At 41.2% G+C, this 21,239-nt stretch overlaps 2 protein-coding genes across 6 annotated transcripts in view; one reads left to right on the top strand and one right to left on the bottom strand.

Moving 5' to 3' along the window:
- The first annotated feature begins 6,966 nt into the window (after positions 1–6,966).
- irf7 (interferon regulatory factor 7) lies at positions 6,967–19,544 on the top strand. The gene is made up of 9 exons (XM_060915104.1): positions 6,967–7,062; positions 7,189–7,342; positions 11,509–11,677; positions 11,762–11,859; positions 12,153–12,204; positions 15,871–16,032; positions 16,200–16,592; positions 18,576–18,691; positions 18,782–19,544. Exons 1-9 carry the CDS (start codon positions 7,046–7,048, stop codon positions 18,929–18,931), a joined length of 1,311 nt encoding a protein of 436 aa, XP_060771087.1. The 5' UTR covers positions 6,967–7,045; the 3' UTR covers positions 18,932–19,544.
- phrf1 (PHD and ring finger domains 1) overlaps positions 19,496–21,239 on the bottom strand; it is a 60,165-nt gene continuing 58,421 nt past the window's right edge. For all 5 annotated transcript variants that reach the window (XM_060915100.1, XM_060915101.1, XM_060915102.1 and 2 more), the window contains exon 18: positions 19,496–21,174. In XM_060915100.1, coding sequence (XP_060771083.1) covers positions 21,022–21,174 — 153 coding nt within the window. In that variant the 3' untranslated portion in view covers positions 19,496–21,021. The remainder of the gene's footprint in view (positions 21,175–21,239) is intronic.

Below are 21,239 nucleotides of genomic sequence, written 5' to 3'. Positions count from 1 at the left end.
AGATGAATTTTAGGTACTTCTGTGGTACTTCCCATGGAAAGTGTTGCATGTGTGTTTATGTGGTAAAATGTCTGTGTATGCACAATGTTCCACTCTACAGCATTAGCAAATAAGGAGACCAAACCCATATAGATACTGAGGCCTAGTGTCTATAACCTACAGTCAGAAGAGGAAAAAAAATCCAACCTATCTCTAATAGACTCAGGCTTTCTGTCACATTAAGTATGAAAATATGTATAATAATAATAATAATAATAATAATAATAATAATAATAATAGTTGTTATTGCTGGTGACAGTGTTATAGCCTTTCCTTCCTTATCTATCTGGCATATCACTGCAGTGACATGGCCACTCTGATAGCTTCAGCCATCAAAATCTCTAGGGAAGAATTACAGTAGTGGTTTCCCATTGCCTTCTACTGGATTATTATAGAGATTTTCTCCTCTCAACCATTCACACACAATTTAGAGTAACCAATTAACCTATATGTCTTTGGGGGAAACTAGAGCACCCAGAGGAAACCCAGGGAGACCATATAAACTCCACACAGAAAGGTCCCCGTTGGCCACTGGGCTCGAATCCAGAACCTTCTTGCTGTGAGGTGGCAGTGATAACCAACTGCACCGCCTTGCTGTCCTTCCTGCCTTCCTTACTTTAATTATAAATGTCAAAGATTTTGCATAGGGCAGCACGGTGGTGTAGTGGTTAGCACTGTCGCCTCACAGCAAGAAGGTTCTGGGTTCGAGCCTGATGGTGGACTGGGGCCTTTCTGTGCAGAATTTGCATGTTCTCCCCATGTCTGTGTGGGTTTCCTCTGGGTGCTCCGGTTTTCCCCACAGTTCAAAGATATGCAGATTAGGTAAAATATCCAGCCACGTGGGTTGTACAAGACAGTGCTTGCTTAGTGACAGTCTCAAGCCTGGATAGATTAGGGAGGGTTGTGTCAGGAAGGGAATCTGGTGAAAAACCTATGCCAAATCAAATATGCGGAACAGATCTGCTGTGGCGACTCCTAACAGGAGCAGTCGAAAGAAGAGTAAAAGATTCTGCATAGACATTTCATGGTTTCTACCTGGTGATCTGGTCAGCAAATGTCACTTTCGGGCCTCTGCTGCACTTGGAAAAGGATGGCTCAGAAGGGATAAATGATAATTTTTGTGAAATGTGATTCTGGTAATATGTGAGACGTGATACTGGTCATCCATCCATCCATTATCTGTAGCCACTTATCCTGTTCTACAGGGTCGCAGGCAAGCTGGAGCCTATCCCAGCTGACTATGGGTGAGAGGCAGGGTACACCCTGGACAAGTCACCAGGTCATCACAGGGCTGACATATAGACAAACAACCATTCACACTCACATTCACATCTACGGTCAATTTAGAGCCACCAATTAACCTAACCTGCATGTCTCTGGGGGAAACCGGAGCACCCAGAGGAAACCCATGCACACACAGGGAGAACATGTGAACTCCACACAGAAAGGCCCTGTCAGCCACTGGGTTCAAACCCAGGACCTTCTTGCTACTCTTTTACTATGGAGCCAAGCAGTTGTAATATGTGCAGAATGTAGTTTGGCATTGTTTTGCTGAAATAAGGAAGGCCTTCCCTGAAAATGATTTTGTGTGGATGGCGGCATATTGTTCCAAAACCTGTATATATCATTCAGCATTAATGGTGCCTTCCCAGGTGTGCAAACTACCCATGCCATGTGCACTAATGGGATACTCTCACAGTCCCTTGTGTACAGAGATTTCTCCAGATTCTCTGAATCTTTTAATGATATTATGTACCATAGTTGTATTTGAAGCAAAGGAGTTTGACTGAATTTCATTACTTTTTTTCCAACAAAAAACACCTCTGCACATTGAAATAAAAACTTAAGTCTGACTCTCCATTTCTTGGTGTGACTTGGTGTACTTCTCTATACTGATGTGAGTTTTGCATAAGAGAGAAAGGGGATGTGAGAATTCTGCGTTACGGAGATGAAAAAGGGGGACCCCCAGCTCAGCTGAACCAGGCCAGGTCTGTGCGTGTTGAGTCCAGCCACATGAATGGAGGACAGCACTTCCAGCGAGCTTTAAAAAGGAAGCTCACCAGTAAGAGCGAGATTCATTTCCTTTTTCCTCAAGTTAATATGGAATATGCACATGCACAGGTCTGCTGATGAAAGTGTGCAATATTCTCCTTGTGGACTGCAGTTATGTGGAACTCCATCCACAGCTGTTTTTACACTCATGTCATGTGGTTGGAAAAAAAATGAATAAAAGGTTCACACAATGAGAATCATGTTTTTCCCCGAAAGGTGTACAGACATAGAGAGAGAAGCATACACCTGCTGCTGAGATGATGTGGCATAGAAACTGCTCCGCCCCACATACACACACACACACACACACACACTATTTGTAGAGGGAGCATTTTATACAATTAAATATGATTTACAAAGACGTGAGCCAAACATTGTCACTTTATCAGAATTCAGTTGCTGCACTTTACTGTATCATTTATTGCATTAGTTATTGTCATCATTTGATTGTTTACCTGTTAAACTAAAAACTATTACTAAAATCTGAAAAATACTAAAAATGTTTTGCTCAATTTCTAAACCACCATTTAAAAGAATATACATATGTATTATATTGTATATAGTATAGTGTATATAGTATATTGTATGTAGTACAGTGAACATTTTCAGTTGATTTTGCCCTGAGAATAAGAAGATGATATAAAATTGTTGGCCTGTCTGTGTAAATCGAAAAACAAATGTTAATTTTTCGTCCCTGTCACGTTTCCTCCATCTCTCGGGGTTTTTTTTTTTTTTTAAATCACACTTGAGCACACACATCTTGTGGATGCAAACAGTTCACTGATATTGTACATATTATTAAAAAATAAAATGAAAGTGAAGTGATTATTTTAAACATTTGTTTTGCTATAAAACCTAAAGACACAGCCAGGGTCATTGAGACCTGCATTACTGTGTGGTAAAGAACGTTTATGGGTTAAATAGCACAAATAAATTTAAATTGGCATTCCACTACATATAAAAGAGTGATGTAACTTCCTTATTACAACACACTAACAGGAGCATGTTGAACCCTAGCAAAGGGTTTTGTTGACGCTGCTGAGAGTAATTACCTGAGAATTAAGTAATAAAAACTGTACACTACAGCCATGCACTCTCTGTATCCAAACTATCCATATCTGTACGACGTGATGAAATTCCCTTGGCATAAAAGACACTGGGGTGTTTTTATGTCATTGAAAGTTTCTGGTTTGGCAGAGGTTGTTTGACTTAGAATGACTGGTTTCTGTCTCTCTCTCTCTCTCTCACACACACACACACACACACACTATGTATGTAGGGATCAGATGTTACATCTTAGGGGAGCCCCCTACATTGCTAGGCCCTGTACAGATACAGTTTCTATTGGTTTCTTTCCCATCTAAAAAAAAATTACATTTTTTTTAGTCCAGGATCAAGTTGAGATCGATGTGCAAAGGTCTACAAATTCCTCTACTGTCTGTTTTATTCTAAGGAGAGTTGAGGACAAAGATCTGCATTGTTTGCATTTATCAAAATGTAAAAATACACAAGCTATAAATAAAATGTACGTGCATCCTGTGGCAACACCACAATAAAAAATATAAAGCAAACTCTACAGAAAATAAATAGTTGAATAGATAAATCACAGGGGAAAGGTCAAACGGCTCAGTAATCTGAATGATAGCAGTTATGTAAAGGACAATTGGGAGGATTTAAAAGCTACTCAGAGGATATGCTATCAGGTCAGAAGCAGTTATCAGAGGCAAAGGGTGGACATACAGTACAAATGAGAGAATAGGCTTTGGGATACTGATTAGAAGGTAGTGAATTCAAATCCCAGCACCACCAAGCTTAGGTCCTTGAGCAAGACCCCTAACCCTAACTGCTCACTTGCATCCTGTCTCAATTGTAAGTCGCTTTGGAGAGAAGCATCAGCAAAATGAGCAAATGTAAATATCACATTAAGAAAGGGAGATGAAATGGGGGAGGGAAGTATTTTTCTGCACGGATATTATTATAACATCCATCCATCCATCCATCCATCATCTGGAGCTGCTTATCCTGTTCTACAGGGTCGCAGGCAAGCTGGAGCCTATCCCAGCTGACTACGGGCGAAAGGCGGGGTACACCCTGGACAAGTCGCCAGGTCATCACAGGGCTGACACATAGACACAGACAACCATTCACACTCACATTCACACCTACGGTCAATTTAGAGCCACCTGTTAACCTAACCTGCATGTCTTTGGACTGTGGGGGAAACCGGAGCACCCGGACAAAACCCATGCAGACACGGGGAGAACATGCAAACTCCATACAGAAAGGCCCTTGCTGGCTGCTGGGCTTGAACCCAGGACCTTCTTGCTGTGAGGCAACAGTGCTAAGCACTACACCACTATGCTACCCATTATAACATACAGCATTTGAAAATTTTGTTGTTGTGATCGCTGTAGTACCCTGTATGCAAGGTTTTACACAATTCTCTGATAGGGCAGCACAGTACACGGTGGTGTAGTGGTTAGCACTGTTGCCAGACAGCAAGAAGGTTCTGGGTTCAAGCCCAGTGGCTGACAGGGGCCTTTCTGTGTGGAGTTTGCATGTTCTAACCATGTGGGTTTCCCTCACAGTCCAAAGACATGCAGGTTAGGTTAATTGGTGGCTTTAAATTGACTGTAGGTGTGAATGGTTGTTTTTGTGCACCTTTTGGTGGGACTGTGGCTGCTACACCACTGGAATGATATCCTGACCTCTATTTGGTGGACTTTTTTTCTTTTCTTTTTTCTGCCTATCATTGTAAAGCGACCTTGGGTTTTGAGAAAGGTGCTATATAAATTGAACATATTATTATTATTATTATTATTATTATTATTATTATTGTCTGTCAGCCCTGCGATAACCTGGCGACTTGTCCAGAGTGTACCCCGCTTCTCACCCATAGTCAGCTGGGATAGGTTCCAGCTTGCCTGCAACCCTGTAGAATAAGATAAGTGGCTACAGATAATGGATGGATGGTACACAGTGGTGTAGTGGTTAGCACTGTCGCCAGACAGCAAGAAGGTTCTGGGTTTGAGCCCAGTGGCCGACAGGGGCCTTTCTGTGTGGAGTTTGCATGTTCTAACCATGTGGGTTTCGTCCAAAGACATGCAGTTTAGGTTAGGTTAATTGGTGGCTCTAAATTGACCATAGGTGTGAATGGTTATTTGTCTCTGTGTGTCAGCCCTGCGATAACCTAGCGACTTGTCCAGGGTGTACCCCGCTTCTCACCCACAGTCAGCTGGGATAGGCTCCAGCTTGCCTGCGACCCTGTAGAACAGGATAAGTGGCTACAGATAATGGATGGTACACAGTGGTGTAGTGGTTAGCACTGTCGCCAGACAGCAAGAAGTTTCTGGGTTCGAGCTCAGTGGCTGACAGGGGCCTTTCTGTGTGGAGTTTGCATGTTCTAACCATGTGGGTTTCGTCCAAAGACATGCAGGTTAGGTTAATTGGTGGCTCTAAATTGACCGTAGGTGTGAATGGTTATTTGTCTCTGTGTGTCAGCCCTGCGATAACCTGGCGACTTGTCCAGGGTGTACCCCGCTTCTCACCCACAGTCAGCTGGGATAGGCTCCAGCTTGCCTGCGACCCTGTAGAACAGGATAAGTGGCTACAGATAATGGATGGTACACAGTGGTGTAGTGGTTAGCACTGTCGCCAGACAGCAAGAAGGTTCTGGGTTCGAGCCCAGTGGCCGACAGGGGCCTTTCTGTGTGGAGTTTGCATGTTCTAACCATGTGGGTTTCGTCCAAAGACATGCAGGTTAGGTTAATTGGTGGCTCTAAATTGACTGTAGGTGTGAATGGTTATTTGTCTCTGTGTGTCAGCCCTGCGATAACCTGGCGACTTGTCCAGGGTGTACCCCGCTTCTCACCCACAGTCAGCTGGGATAGGCTCCAGCTTGCCTGCGACCCTGTAGAACAGGATAAGTGGCTACAGATAATGGATGGTACACAGTGGTGTAGTGGTTAGCACTGTCGCCAGACAGCAAGAAGGTTCTGGGTTCGAGCTCAGTGGCTGACAGGGGCCTTTCTGTGTGGAGTTTGCATGTTCTAACCATGTGGGTTTCGTCCACAGTCCAAAGACATGCAGGTTAGGTTAATTGGTGGCTCTAAATTGACCGTAGGTGTGAATGTGCTGCTGCAATTCTGGCCAAATCAACCAAACATGGTTCGCCTCAAGTCTGGATTGGGTTTGGCAGTGACAATGATGACCCAAAATGTAATAGATTTGCACTGTGGGGCAATAATAATGATATAAGTAGCTACTGTAGGGGGCGGCACGGTGGTGTAGTGGTTAGCGCTGTCACCTCACAGCAAGAAGGTCCGGGTTCAAGCCCCGGGGCCGGCGAGGGCCTTTCTGTGTGGAGTTTGCATGTTCTCCCCGTGTCCGCGTGGGTTTCCTCCGGGTGCTCCGGTTTCCCCCACAGTCCAAAGACATGCAGGTTAGGTTAACTGGTGACTCTAAATTGAGCGTAGGTGTGAATGTGAGTGTGAATGGTTGTCTGTGTCTATGTGTCAGCCCTGTGATGACCTGGCGACTTCTCCAGGGTGTACCCCGCCTTTCGCCCGTAGTCAGCTGGGATAGGCTCCAGCTTGCCTGTGACCCTGTAGAAGGATAAAGCGGCTAGAGATAATGAGATGAATGAGATGAGATGAGCTACTGTAGGCCATGTAATAACGCCTTGCTTTGTTATAATCAGTCAATACAGTGTGAAGGAAATGGTGACGAAACTGTGGCTGAAACAGCGTCTGTGTTTGTCTTTCAGTTTTGATAGGGAAATTTCAAAGAGGTGCGGCTCTACACTGCTGTCGTGGGATGCCATGACGTGCCCAACCGGAACATCCATATATGGATCGAAAGCCTGTGTTGCTTTTGATCTACGTCATGCTGGGTATAAACATGCAGCTCTCGAGAGGAGAAAACACTACTCTGATCACCACTGGCTTAGAGTAGCATGGCAATAATGAACAGGTAGAGTGTTGTTTATGTAAAGATGGATTTTTAATGCTAACTTACATTATACATGCGCAGTCAGTAAGTGCTGATGCAGTATAACATAACTGATGATGATGATGTTGTTGTTGTTGTTGTGAGCAGTGCAGGGAGACCGCAGTTGGGACAGTGGCTCCTCGAGCAAGTGCAGTCCGGACGGTATGGTGGACTTTACATGCTCGACAGGGACACATTCCGCATCCCGTGGAAACACAACTCGAGGAAAGACTGTGGAGACGAGGACAACCGAATATTCCGAGTGAGTCAGATCTGGATACTAAACCCAATGACTGGTGAAGTATTTCCGGTGGCAGGCAGGGCGTCGGTTTCTGTAGTTGCAGAGAAGGAACTCAGAATGCATCATCATAGTCCTCACATGTCACACTGAGTTCTCATAGCAGTTTGGCTGGTCCCTTGAACTGTTTAATGCAAACCCCAGTAACATAGTTACTGGGAGACCAAATGGTTTGGTCTCCCAGTAACCAGATGGTCTCCCAGTGGCCAGATTTGGTCTCCTAGTCAATGCCAAACCAGCTTCACTGGGAGACCAAATTTTAAACCAAGTTATGTTAGATTGATGCTGAAAAGTAAAACTGAAATGGGATTATGGGAGATGCTTGAATTGCTGGTCCAAATTCATAAGACAGTAACCAGATGGTCTCCCAGTGGCCAGATTTGGTCTCCTAGCCAATGCCAAACCGGCTTCACTGGGAGACCAAATTTTAAACCAAGTTATGTTAGATTGATGCTGAAAGGTAAAACTGAAATGGGATTATGGGAGATGCTTGAATTGCTGGTCCAAATTCATAAGACTGTAACCAGATGGTCTCCCAGTGGCCAGATTTGGTCTCCTAGCCAATGCCAAACCAGCTTCACTGGGAGACCAAATTTTAAACCAAGTTATGTTAGATTGATGCCGAAAAGTAAAACTGAAATGGGATTATGGGAGATGCTTGAATTGCTGGTCCAAATTCATAAGACTGTAACCAGATGGTCTCCCAGTGGCCAGATTTGGTCTCCTAGTCAATGCCAAACCAGCTTCACTGGGAGACCAAATTTTAAACCAAGTTATGTTAGATTGATGCTGAAAGGTAAAACTGAAATGGGATTATGGGAGCTGCTTGAATTGCTGGTCCAAATTCATAAGACTGTTTTCTTTGGATTGGAATGTTTAAGAAATATTGAAGTTGGGTTGTCAAGACTGTTCCAATTTCCAAATTATAGACTAAATATAGTTATTTGATACTATGTTTCACATTGAGCAATAAAATTGAAGATTTTCTTATTTCTTATTTTTCACTGTTTCTTAAAATACTTGATGTTTCTTAAAAAAATTGATATTATGTTGGCTGAAACGAGGATTCGTAATGCAGCAATTTGCATCACAGAATATGCCGTAGCGGTGCAGCCGCATGGACTCTGGGGCCTGTGATTGTATTGCCCAGACCAGTTGGTCTCCTAGTGGAAAATCCTTAAAAAATGCTCTGTCAGTAACTACCAGATAATAGCTCAATCATATCAACTTAAACCTTATTTATTCTGTGAGTAAATATTTCAGGACGCAGCCAGAATATGATTGTGCACATTCGGAATACGCCTAATATCTGAATTAGGATTGTGTTGTATGGTGATGTAATGGTTAGTACTGTCACCTCGCAGCAAGAAGGTTCTGGGTTCAAGCCCAGACGGCCTTTCTGTGTAGAGTTTGCATGTTCTGCGTGGGTTTCATCCGGGTGCTCCGGTTTCCCCTACAGTCCAAAGACATGCAGGTGGCTCTAAATTGACCATAGGTGTGAGTGGTTGTTTGTCTATGTGTCAGCCTTGCGATGACCTGGCGACTTGTCCAGGGTGTACCCCGCCTCTCGCCCATGGTCAGCTGGGATAGGATCCAGCTTGTCTGCGACCCTGTAGAACAGGATAAAGCGGCTACAGATAATGGATGGATATCTGAATTAGGATTATGTTGTGTTGTCTGGTGATGTAGTGGTTAGTACTGTCACCTCACAGCAAGAAGGTTCTGGGTTCGAGCCCAGCGGCCGACGGGGGCCTTTCTGTGTGGAGTTTGCATGTTCTCCCCATGTCTGCATGGGTTTCGTCCGGGTGCTCCGGTTTCCCCTACAGTCCAAAGACATGCAGGTGGCTCTAAATTGACCATAGGTGTGCATGTGAGTGTGAATGGTTGTTTGTGTATGTGTCACCCCTGCAATGACCTGGCGACTTGTCCAGGGTGTACCCCGCCTTTCGCCTGTAGTCAGCTGGGATAGGCTCCAGCTTGCTTGTGACCCTGTAGAACAGGATAAGCAACTACAGATGATGGATGGATGGATGGATGGATGGATGGATGGATGGATGGATGGATGGATGGACATTCTGAATAATAAGCCTAATATCTGAATTAGGATTATGTTGTGGTGATGTAGTGGTTAGCACAGTCACCTCACAGCAAGCAGGTTCTGGGTTTAAGCCCAGCGGCCGACGAGGGCCTTTCTGTGTAGAGTTTGCATGTTCTCCTCATGTCTGCATGGGTTTCCTTCGGGTACTCCGGTTTCCCCCACAGTCCAAAGACATGTTAGGTTAACATGGGGCAGCCATGGCTTGAGGTTGGGCTGAAGTGCCCTTGAGCAAGGCACCTAACCCCCGACTGCTCCCTGGGTATGTGGGTGTTGTAGCATAGCTGCCCACTGCTCTGGGTATGTGTGTACCCACATTGCTCACTTGTGTGTGCATGTGTGTTTCAGATGGGTTAAATGCAGAGGAGGAATTTCACCATGTGTGCTTAAGTCTGTGCTTGAGTGTACATGTGACAAACAAAGGCTTCTTGGCTTATTTTGTTTTATGTTGTATTGTAGCTGGTGTATGTTATGTTATGTTATGTTATGTTATGTTATGTTATGTTATGTTATGTTATGTTATGTTATGGGGATTTCTGGCATGGATTATTACTGTACTGTAGTAATGCTCTAAAAGCTTATTAAAGCTACACCAGCTCCATCCTCCTTGGTAGAAGATATCTACTAAAAGTTCAAAAGACATCCCCTGGATGATACCACCTGAGATCGCACCTTTATTTCTGAGCATATTTTAGATGTGTATTAATTAGGATGTCAAAATAGTGCACCCCTGTAGCATATACTGTAGATTGAGAAGAAGTTTCAGTACTGAGAGAAGTCAGTCCACTTCATTGTTGCTCCAAAACAAGGTTTCATCCACATAGTTTTATTCTTTATTCTACAGGTTTAGCCTTACATTAGCAGTTCAGGTAGCATGTTAGAATTTTATTACAGCACGTGATTAAAATAAGAATGACAAAGTCTCTTTAGAGCAATGGATGATAAAATATTTGGAGCAAGGGGCCTATTTCACTGTAAAATACATTTACAGACCTTCTCAACACATTTATGAACATAATCCACATTTTAAAACATTAGGCTCAGTATTGAAATGTGTACAGTAATACTCTGTTTATTCAAGCCCTCGTTTTGTTTGTTTGTTTGTTTGTTTTCCTCATTATTATTCCTGAACTTCCCAACAGCAGTAAACATCAGGTGTACGCTGACATTATTTTTATAGACTACTTTTTGGCATTGTTGAGGTTTTGATTAAACACATTCAATACAAGTGATAAGAACTCAAATATAATAAATGAAAGTGGGTTGTGATTTTCACCTCTGTATTAATTTCTAAACTCTTGTGGTTACCAGAGGACCAGCCCCCCACTGTAACCCTTAGCTATGTAATAGGTGAGAGGCCGAGGGCTACAGAAACGGAGGTTGATGCCACCTAATGTGCCAAACGGTGCGGGAAGGACTTTAGACTTCAGATTAATTTTTAAATCTCAGAACCCCTGGCTATGATTCATAGACCTCACTGTGAGAACCATTGCTTTAGAGTGATGCTATTTAGTTATGCTATTTTTAGAGTGACACTTTTTTATGGAAGGAACCATTTTTGTTGATGCAACCATTCATATTTGGCACCATACTGAAATAATTATTCAGTTCACATCCTATTCTCTATTGTGTATATACTTTCACAAATGCTGTGAAAGTATATACACTTTACATGCTACACACTGTTGCTAATTTATCTTATGTCTACACTCACTGGCATGGCAGTGCTGTGTCCAATTTTTGGTTATTTTTTTTGGTCAACCCAACCTCATTGGTCCACCTTATATCCATTTTTTTTTTCCATACAGAATTTGTGCCATTTGTCTTCTAGCTTTATTTTAGTGTCTGTTTGAGATGACTTGAGAACACTGTTGTCTGGAAGTTTTTGGTTGATAATAAACCAGTAGTGACACTGAATTATTTAAAAACACTGCTGAGTCTATAGTGACACGGTTGTGTGTGTACTGCATATATGCTGCTGGTATAAGTGTGGCAAAGCCGTATAAAAGAGTCCTTTTTTTTTCTCCTGTTCTAGGAATGGGCTGTGGTTAGTGGTAAGATCAATGAGTATCCCAATGACAAGGCAAAGTGGAAGACCAACTTCCGCTGTGCCCTCAACGGCCTTACACAGTTCAAGATGATCCATGACAACTCCAAGGACTTGGAGAATCCCCATAAAATCTACCGTATCGTCCGTCCTGAAAGTAAGACACCTGATGCAAACAGAATAATTAAAACCGCTAACCTTGGTCTAGAAGAAGCTGAGTCACATCTGTCTTCTTCCATAGAACATCAGCAGTGCTCAAATTCAAATCCTCAGCAGTGCTCAAACATTCAAATTAAAGCAATGTACAGCTCCACAAACAGCCAATGTGAAGAAATGGAGGTAAGTTTCCAAAAGACTGCTGTCAGTATTGATATACTCTGTTCTGATGAGAGTAAAGGCAATTTTCTTAGCTATTAAGGATTATGGTTCTTCACTGAAATTCAACATAGTACATGACTTTTATCATCTGTATTTCTGTATGTTTTCAGAAAGTAAAATTAGTGAGAGCAGATATGCTTAAACATTGTACAGTGTACTTTGATTCGAGTAGAATCTCTACACTAAGTGCTATTTACAACAAATATGGCTCAAAGTGCAAAGTCATTTACTGACATCATCTTGTTTTAATACAGTATGATTTGCCAAACCATATGGATACCTTGCATCTAAATCAACAGCCCACAGGTATGTTCCAAATATCAGCTTTTATCAAAATCTTTTCCAAAACTTCCAGATACACAAAATGATTGCTTGCTAAGGTCCGGACAAGCAACGAGCATGACTGAATCATGATGATAATTACCTTTAAATGCTTAACCATTTGTGATTTAGTTTATGGCTATAGACAGTTCAAAGTGATTATATTTGTGTGTTTCACCCCATTATACTATGCTGTATATAGTGGCATAATAACTAGATGTACTGTGCCAAGGGCACAGCGGTATCCCATTTCCACACCTGAGGCCTTGGGACAAAGATCAAGGTCACAGAACTGAGAAAAATGAGGCCACTTGTCTGGAATCTGATGACAAAGGGAAAAGGATATATTTCCATGGTCAATAATATCAACTAAGTTCCTATTTTTCACCAATTTCTTGATGCAGGCCAGTGAAAAATATGCGGATCACTGATCTGACCTGTCAAGGTCACTCTAGGGCAAAACCAATGTTCTCAAATGAAAGCCCATATATGACTTCCTATTCATGGTTAATAGTAACGATGGCTTTATCTTGCTCCATTTTTGAGACATGGCCATTGAAAATATGTGACCTAATATTGACCTAGGTCAAAGGTCAATAGGTTAAAACTATGAATATTCATTAAAACATATTTTTCGATGGCAAAGGAGCACGGCTAGCTCAGAGACCATGAAAAATAGACAAAACTCTCACTTTTTGCTATACAAGTTCAAAGTCACGTAACTCAGTGAAAATAGGTGAAATGGCTTAACCGATGTGAACTATTTTGAAGCCCCCCAAACATGTTCTCCATACCCCATTTGGTGAAAATTCATGAAAAAATGAGGGAGGAGTAGCGATTTAACGCGTAAGTGACCTTTGACCTAATTCTGGCAAAGGGTCAAGGTCAGAGGTCAAATGAGTGCAAAAAAGCATTAAGGTATAAGGGCCATGGAAGATGGCATGAAAGAATTTTGTCTAGCTTGTTCTGGTACTGTACCAGGTAGTCCCATTCATAGCCAATCCTGAAAAATTTATGATGTCATAAAATGGTGTCATGATGCCATGTGACATCATGCATGATATGGAGATCACAGATGGTCACTACCTATGCACACCAAGTTTCATCCAGATATTGAAAACTGAGCAAGAAATGACCCTTGTCTAACTACTTCTATGACGTGTACATTAAACCTAAGCAATTTCAAGATCCCATGTCCACTGAAGTGGAAATGGGATGATGATGATAATAATAATAATAATTTCCAAATCCATTCAACAAAATTGCTGTTTAGACCAGTGCGGGAAAATAAAACTAAATGAAAATCAATTAAACTGTGTAAATTCTTCTCCTTCTGACCTGTAGCTAGTTTCTAGTCATATGAGCTGCCTAGAGCTAATTTACATAGGGCAAATGCACGTGCCTGTTTTTCATATGTTTACTGGGTTTGCTGCAGTATTTCTTTTTTTACAAGTACTTACACGTATTATGGTGAGTCCATCAGTTGACAACCCCTGCTGAAGTAGCTACCATTAAATACACTATTATTGGCAATGATATTTGGATACCTGACCATCACACCCATAAGTGCCTATTCCAAAACCATGAGCACAGTCGGAGTTCCAATTTGTCCCGAAGGTGTTCAGTGGGGTTGAGGCCAAGGCTCAGGCCACTCATGTTCTTCTACACCAACCTTGGTAAACCATGTCTTCATGGACCTCACTTTGTGCACATCATCCTGTAACAGGTTTGGGCTCTTTAGTTCCAGTGAAGGGAAATCTTAATGCTACAGCACACAAAGGCATCCTATCCAATTTTGTGTTTCAAACTTTGTGATAAGGGTTTGGGGAATACCCACATATGGGTGTGATGGTCAGTTGTCCACATACTTTTGGCCATATTGTGCAATATTACAACCATTTCTGTGTTTGCAATATAAAGACAAATTCTTTAACTACGTGTTGAAACAAATGTACAGTGGTGCTTGAAAGTTTGTGAATGCTTTAGAATTTTCTATATTTCTGCATAAATATGACCTAAAAAATCATCAGATTTTCACGCAAGTCCTAAAAGTAGATAAAGAGAACCCAGTTAAACAAATGAGACAAAAATATTATACTTGGTCATTTATTTATTGAGGAAAATGATCCAATATTACATATCTGTGAGTGGCAAAAGTATGTGAACCTCTAGGATTAGCAGTTAATTTGAAGGTGAAATTAGAGTCAGGTGTTTTCAATCAATGGGATGACAATCAGGTGTGAGTGGGCACCCTGTTTTATTTAAAGAACAGGGATCTATCAAAGTCTGATCTTCACAACACATGTTTGTGGAAGTGTATCATGGCACGAACAAAGGAGATTTCTGAGGACCTCAGAAAAAGCATTGTTGATGCTCATCAGGCTGGAAAAGGTTACAAAATCATCTCTAAAGAGTTTGGACTCCACCAATCCACAGTCAGACAGATTGTGTACAAATGGAGGAAATTCAAGACCATTGTTACCTTCCCCAGGAGTGGTCGACCAACAAAGATCACTCCAAGAGCAAGGCGTGTAATAGTCAGCGAGGTCACAATGGACCCCAGGGTAACTTCTAAGCAACTGAAGGCCTCTCTCACAATGGCTAATGTTAATGTTCATGAGTCCACCATCAGGAGAACACTGAACAACAATGGTGTGCATGGCAGGGTTGCAAGGAGAAAGCCACTGCTCTCCAAAAAGAACATTGCTGCTCGTCTGCAGTTTGCTAAACATCATGTGGACAAGCCAGAAGGCTATTGGAACAATGTTTTGTGGACAGATGAGACCAAAATAGAACTTTTTGGTTTAAATGAGAAGCGTTATGTTTGGAGAAAGGAAAACACTGCATTCCAGCATCAGAACCTTATCCCATCTGTGAAACATGGTGGTGGTAGTATCATGGTTTGGGCCTGTTTTGCAGCATCTGGGCCAGGACGGCTTGCCATCATTGATGGAACAATGAATTCTGAATTATACCAGCGAATTCTAAAGGAACATGTCAGGACATCTGTCCATGAACTGAATCTCAAGAGAAGGTGGGTCATGCAGCAAGACAACGACCCTAAGCACACAAGTCGTTCTACCAAAGAATGGTTAAAGAAGAATAAAGTTAATGTTTTGGAATAGCCAAGTCAAAGTCATGACCTTAATCCAGTCGAAATGTTGTGGAAGGACCTGAAGCGAGCAGTTCATGTGAGGAAACCCACCAACATCCCAGAGTTGAAGCTGTTCTGTATGGAGGAATGGGCTAAAATTCCTCCAAGCCGGTGTGCAGGACTGATCAGCAGTTACCACAAATGTTTAGTTGCAGTTATTGCTGCACAAGGGGGTCACACCAGATACTGAAAGCAAAGGTTCACATACTTTTGCCACTCACAGATATGTAATATTGGATCATTTTCCTCAATAAATAAATGACCAAGTATAATATTTTTGTCTCATTTGTTTAACTGGGTTCTCTGTATCTACTTTTAGGACTTGTGTGAAAATCTGATCATGTTTTAGGTCATATTTATGCAGAAATATAAAAAATTCTAAAGGGTTCACAAACTTTCAAGCACCACTGTATGTGACCTTTTGGATAAGAATTATCATCAAAAAGGATAATATTATAATGTGATAATTATTTAATATACTTTTGAATCCTTTTTAGAAATACAATATTGGCAACCCTATCAACAACCTATCCAAAACCTAGCAGGTCACACCAACTATGGTGTTCCCCAAATGCCAGTTGTACCAGTACCGCAGCATTGCCTTCCGAATAACATGCCTGCTTCAGCACCAATTTTAGCACAGCTACCCTACAATACAGGTATGCACAAGCCAACAAGTTGTTCAATGTTTCTATTTCTTATTTACATGCGTTTCCTGGTGCAATAGTTACTCAACTCTAATACTAGGGCTATGAATTACATATTATTTCAAAACAAGCATTTAGCAGTGTCTAACTCTCTACTCTCTCTACTTGTGCCTTCTCAGTGCACCAGTCTTTAATCATGCATTCTATCAACGACCTGGAGATCTCCATTCACTACAGGAGAACGGAGATGCTGAAGGTGCAGTGTGTAGGTCCACGCATTCAGCTCCACTCACAGTGTGATCAATCAGAGCTCAGGGGCGTGTCCGTGCCCTTCCCCAGCACAGAGGAGCTCATTGACCACAAACAGATCCAGTACACTAAGCGTCTCCTGGACAACATCAAAAGAGGTCTTCTCCTAGAGGTCTTCCCCTCAGGTATCTACGGCTTCCGCCAGGACAAGTGCAATGTGTTCATCAGCACCTGCGATCCAGCCGAGATCCAGAACCCAGAGCCCAGAAAGCTGCTGCAGAACCAGAATGAACTGCTGTTCAGCTTCGACAAGTACAAGAAAGGTAGGACAACCAAGACAACCGGAAGCTCAAGATTAACATCTTTATGAATTATCTATAGACTAGTATCTGAGATTGGAAACTGTTTATGAAAGAAATAACAACCAATAAAATTGTACCAACAGAAAATAAATGAAATGAAAGGGCACTGTATTGTACAAATGTCAATAATAGGTTGCTCATCTGGATGAATGTAACTTTATCATAAAATCAGATGATCAGTTGTTGGTGAGTGCAAACCTGAGATTGCCTTTCGTGCTTCATGTCCAAGAATAAAATAATATTGACATTCTGATGTTCCAGGATTATGACTGTAGGATGCATAGGGTCAGAATCTATATGTGATTTGTTTATCAAGCCTAATGGAACACTAAGACATCCTGAAAAATCATCAGACCATCAGCGTGGGATTATTTGGCATAACGTAAATCTCTAGATAAAATGTGCACCCAGTCAGTGAAAAAGCCGGCTAAAACTTTCTTGACGCTGGTAGATTCCTGACCTGACAGGCTTGGTATTGATAAGTAGGTAAGGTGAGAAATAAGCAACTATTAGTTTAGAAACAACACATGCAACAGTTTATTGTTTGGGACGCTTATTAGGACAATTTCTTGGGTGTTATCTGACTCATACCAACATCTGAAAAACTTTTCGTACATGTTTTACTTTGATGTGAATCTGCAGGTTATCATTTTTATGTAAAGTTCAAATATACTGTAACTTGTTTATACTATATACAAACTCCACCGCTTCTCATTCTTCCAAGTTCTTTGTTACACTACCGTTCAAAAGTTTGGGGTCACCCAGACAATGTTGTGTTTTCCATGAAAAGTTACACTTTTATTTCCCACCATAAGTTGTAAAATGAATAGAAAATATAGTCAAGACATTTTTCTGGCCATTTTGAGCATTTAATCGACCCCACAAATGTGATGCTCCAGAAACTCAATCTGCTCAAAGGAAGGTCAGTTTTATAGCTTCTCTAAAGAGCTCAACTGTTTTCAGCTGTGCTAACATGATTGTACAAGGGTTTTCTAATCATCCATTAGCCTTCTGAGGCAATGAGCAAACACATTGTACCATTAGAACACTGGAGTGAGAGTTGCTGGAAATGGGCCTCTATACACCTATGGAGATATTGCACCAAAAACCACACATTTGCAGCTAGAATAGTCATTTACCACATTAGCAATGTATAGAGTGCATTTCTGATTAGTTTAAAGTGATCTTCATTGAAAAGAACAGTGCTTTTCTTTCAAAAATAAGGACATTTCAAAGTGAACGGTAGTGTAAAATAAATTAAAATTGATGTTAAAATGCATCATTTACTTGTCTTGTTTTTACTGAGCAATAATACTAACGGGGCGGCACGGTGGTGTAGTGGTTAGCGCTGTCACCTCACAGCAAGAAGGTCCTGGGTTCGAGCCCCGTGGCCGGCGAGGGCCTTTCTGTGTGGAGTTTGCATGTTCTCCCCGTGTCCGCGTGGGTTTCCTCCGGGTGCTCCGGTTTTCCCCACAGTCCAAAGACATGCAGGTTAGGTTAACTGGTGACTCTAAATTGAGCGTAGGTGAGTGTGAATGGTTGTCTGTGTCTATGTGTCAACCCTGCGATGACCTGGCGACTTGTCCAGGGTGTACCCCGCCTTTCGCCCGTAGTCAGCTGGGATAGGCTCCAGCTTGCCTGCGACCCTGTAGAAGGATAAAGCGGCTACAGATAATGAGATGAGATGAATAATACTAACGGCAGTAACAGTAAAACCAGGACTAGCTTCTTGTTAAGCTTACATTCCAACAGGCTTAATGTACCGAGAGAATTTTGATGAAAACTTTGATCAGTTGTTTGACCAGATCTGCCCGAGAGGGTGTAACGGATACCAGGAAATCAGAAACTTCAATAGTTGTAGTAGAAATCTATAAACTGTATAAATTGTGCATTGTTATATAGTTATCAGCAGTATCACGCATGTTTCTTAAACCTCTATTTCAGATCTCATGGACTTCAAAGAGAATAAACGTGGCTCTCCTGAGTACACCATCTATTTGTGCTTTGGGGAGAAGTTTCCAGATGGAAAGCCACTGGAGAGGAAGCTGATCGTTGTGAAGGTAAAATGTGGTCTGCTTTGTTTCCCTTGAAACAGTTCGCCCCTTTTGCATGCTTGTAACATCAGGGGTTTATTTCTTTGGTTTTTGCAGGTCGTGCCTCTGATTTGTCGCGAGTTGCATAAGGCAGCACAGCTGGAGGGAGCGTCGTCTTTGCAAAATGACAACATCAGCCTGCAGCTCTCCCACAACAGCCTGTTTGAACTGATTGAAGCCACTTTCTCACCACCTCCTGCTGTATAGTTTTTTGTTTATTTTTTTTCTTCATCCTGACACTGCTTGCTGCTCTCTACATTCTGACTGATGAGCACAGTTTTAACCACAATACTGGTTTCACATGTCCTCGGTCATGTAGCATTCCTTGGTTGCAGGAATGCAGAATGACTGCACAAAACATACCTGTTACACTGCCAAAATGAAACTGGTATCCCAAACTCTAGCAGTTGGTTTGTTAAATGTGTTTACCTATTTTGTTCAATATAAAATAACTTCAGCCTAAAATATTCAACTGGAAGTAATTAAAATTTAATGTATAGTCCCTTTCTTTTCTCTTTCTTTTAAGAAACTGTCTGCTTTGCTTTCTTTTGCTATCAATCACAACCTTGTTTATGTCTTTAGTGAAGAATTGTCCTGGCTCTGCCAGCGCTACACTTTTAAAGTTTTCTCATCTATTACTTGAAAGATTATTTCTACTATAGTTTGTCATATGGACAGTAAAATCAATTTATGCTGTGCTAGCAAATATGTTTTGAGAATCTTTGAGAGACACTTGTGTGACAATTAACATGTGGGGGGGGAGAAATGAAATTTTTGTTTTCACTTTTATTAAATAAATTGTTAAAGAAATGCATTTACAAATCAGCAGAATGGATTCTCCGGCTCACAATGAGAATCAAGTATAATTCAGTAATAAGGCAGCACATTAGACAAGGAGGATTATCAACAGTCTGCCTTCAGCAACTATGAAAACAGTTCCTGCTTCTACGAGTCTAATTACACTGATTTTGTCTTTGAATTAGAGTTACCAATCATGCTTTGAATGGGGAAGTGGAAAAAATACATTTCAAATTACTGATAAGTAAATGAACACAAAGAATAGAATAACAAAAGCACCTTGTTAAAAAGATCCTCCCCCTGTCCCAAAGACAAATGTTATGTGGTTTACAGGAACAATGTTCAAGAAGCTTTATTCCTATAATACACTGCAGGACCACACTCTGTATTCTCCTACACTTAAAATCTCTGTACAGAAACATAAATATATAATTGGCAAAACAGCTCTCGGGCAATATTCAACAGAAACAATGACGGAAACACGGTTAATGAAGATGATTTATATCCAGTTAATCTAAATACATTATTTCATACTGGTTGTTAAACATTTTCTATATGGCTTAAGTATATAAACAAAAAAAAAAAAAAAAAGGATTTTTTTAGTCAAACTGGAGTTTCTGTTGAGTCATGATACAATATTCAAATCCTTGAACATGTGTATATAAAATCTTCTGCATATTTTCTGTAAAATAATCCTTTAATGTCAAAGACCAAAAAAAGATTCATTGGGATGGTGATACGAGTCTAAAAACAGCTTCGGACCAAGGCTGGATACTGGCGCTTAGCTTTTCGAACTCTCTCCAGTGACAATATTTCACAATGATTTTTTTCCTGCACACATTCCACAATATTAGGCAGGCCTTTATGCTGTAACCAGGAAACACCATGTCATACAGTCATCATGAAGCTAGTTTAGCCTTATGAGGCAATCTATCCAACCACACATACTGAAAGTGTTTACTGACAAATCTGGTTTTTACTGGTGTGCAAATTTTCCAGATTTAAATCCATAGCAAGCCCAGTGTGATAAATATACATCTATACTATCAATACCTAAATACTCTTCTATTGAATAACTGTTATTTTGAAAAGGTCAGTTTTTTCCAGTTCTCAAAGTTTTAATGACAGCAGTACAACATTGGCAAACCAAAACTATGAAAAAGGAGCAGCCTCAGTGGTGCAATTTCCAAATTTCGCTGAATAACAATGTTTATCAAACATTTCAAAACAGATCATGTTGACTTTGACCAGATAAAAAAATGTCACTATATTAACAATAGTGTACAAATATGCTAAAGGTCATACCATACTGCTGGTATACATGTAAAACGGTTTTGTTCAACCCAGATCGCTAGCTTTACGGAGGTGAGACCCTCTCCACAAAGAACACAATGAACTAAATTTATTATGCAACTGTGCAGCTCTTCAGGGTCACATTACTTTCAAGAAGTCTGACTAATAGAAGGGCGTGCATCAAGTTTACGGAGCGTGTTTGCTTATCAGCCAGGAGTCTCCGAATCTTTGGAGCCTTCAGCAGTCTGCTTATCCTCTGCTTTACGATGTTTCCTGGCATGTTTGTACTTATCCACATATGCCTTGACCAGGTTGGCTACCTTCACTGGATTGATTTCACCACTCTTACTGTGACATACCTAGTACAAAAAAGCAGGAAGCAAAGTTACTTACAACAATGGAAAATATGATTCTGAGGAAATCA

This window comes from Neoarius graeffei, chromosome 2 (genome assembly GCF_027579695.1).
Source record: "Neoarius graeffei isolate fNeoGra1 chromosome 2, fNeoGra1.pri, whole genome shotgun sequence".
NCBI classification, from domain to species: Eukaryota; Metazoa; Chordata; class Actinopteri; order Siluriformes; family Ariidae; genus Neoarius; species Neoarius graeffei.
Note: the sequence above shows the minus strand (reverse complement) of the source record. Positions and strands in the feature narration are given on the sequence as shown.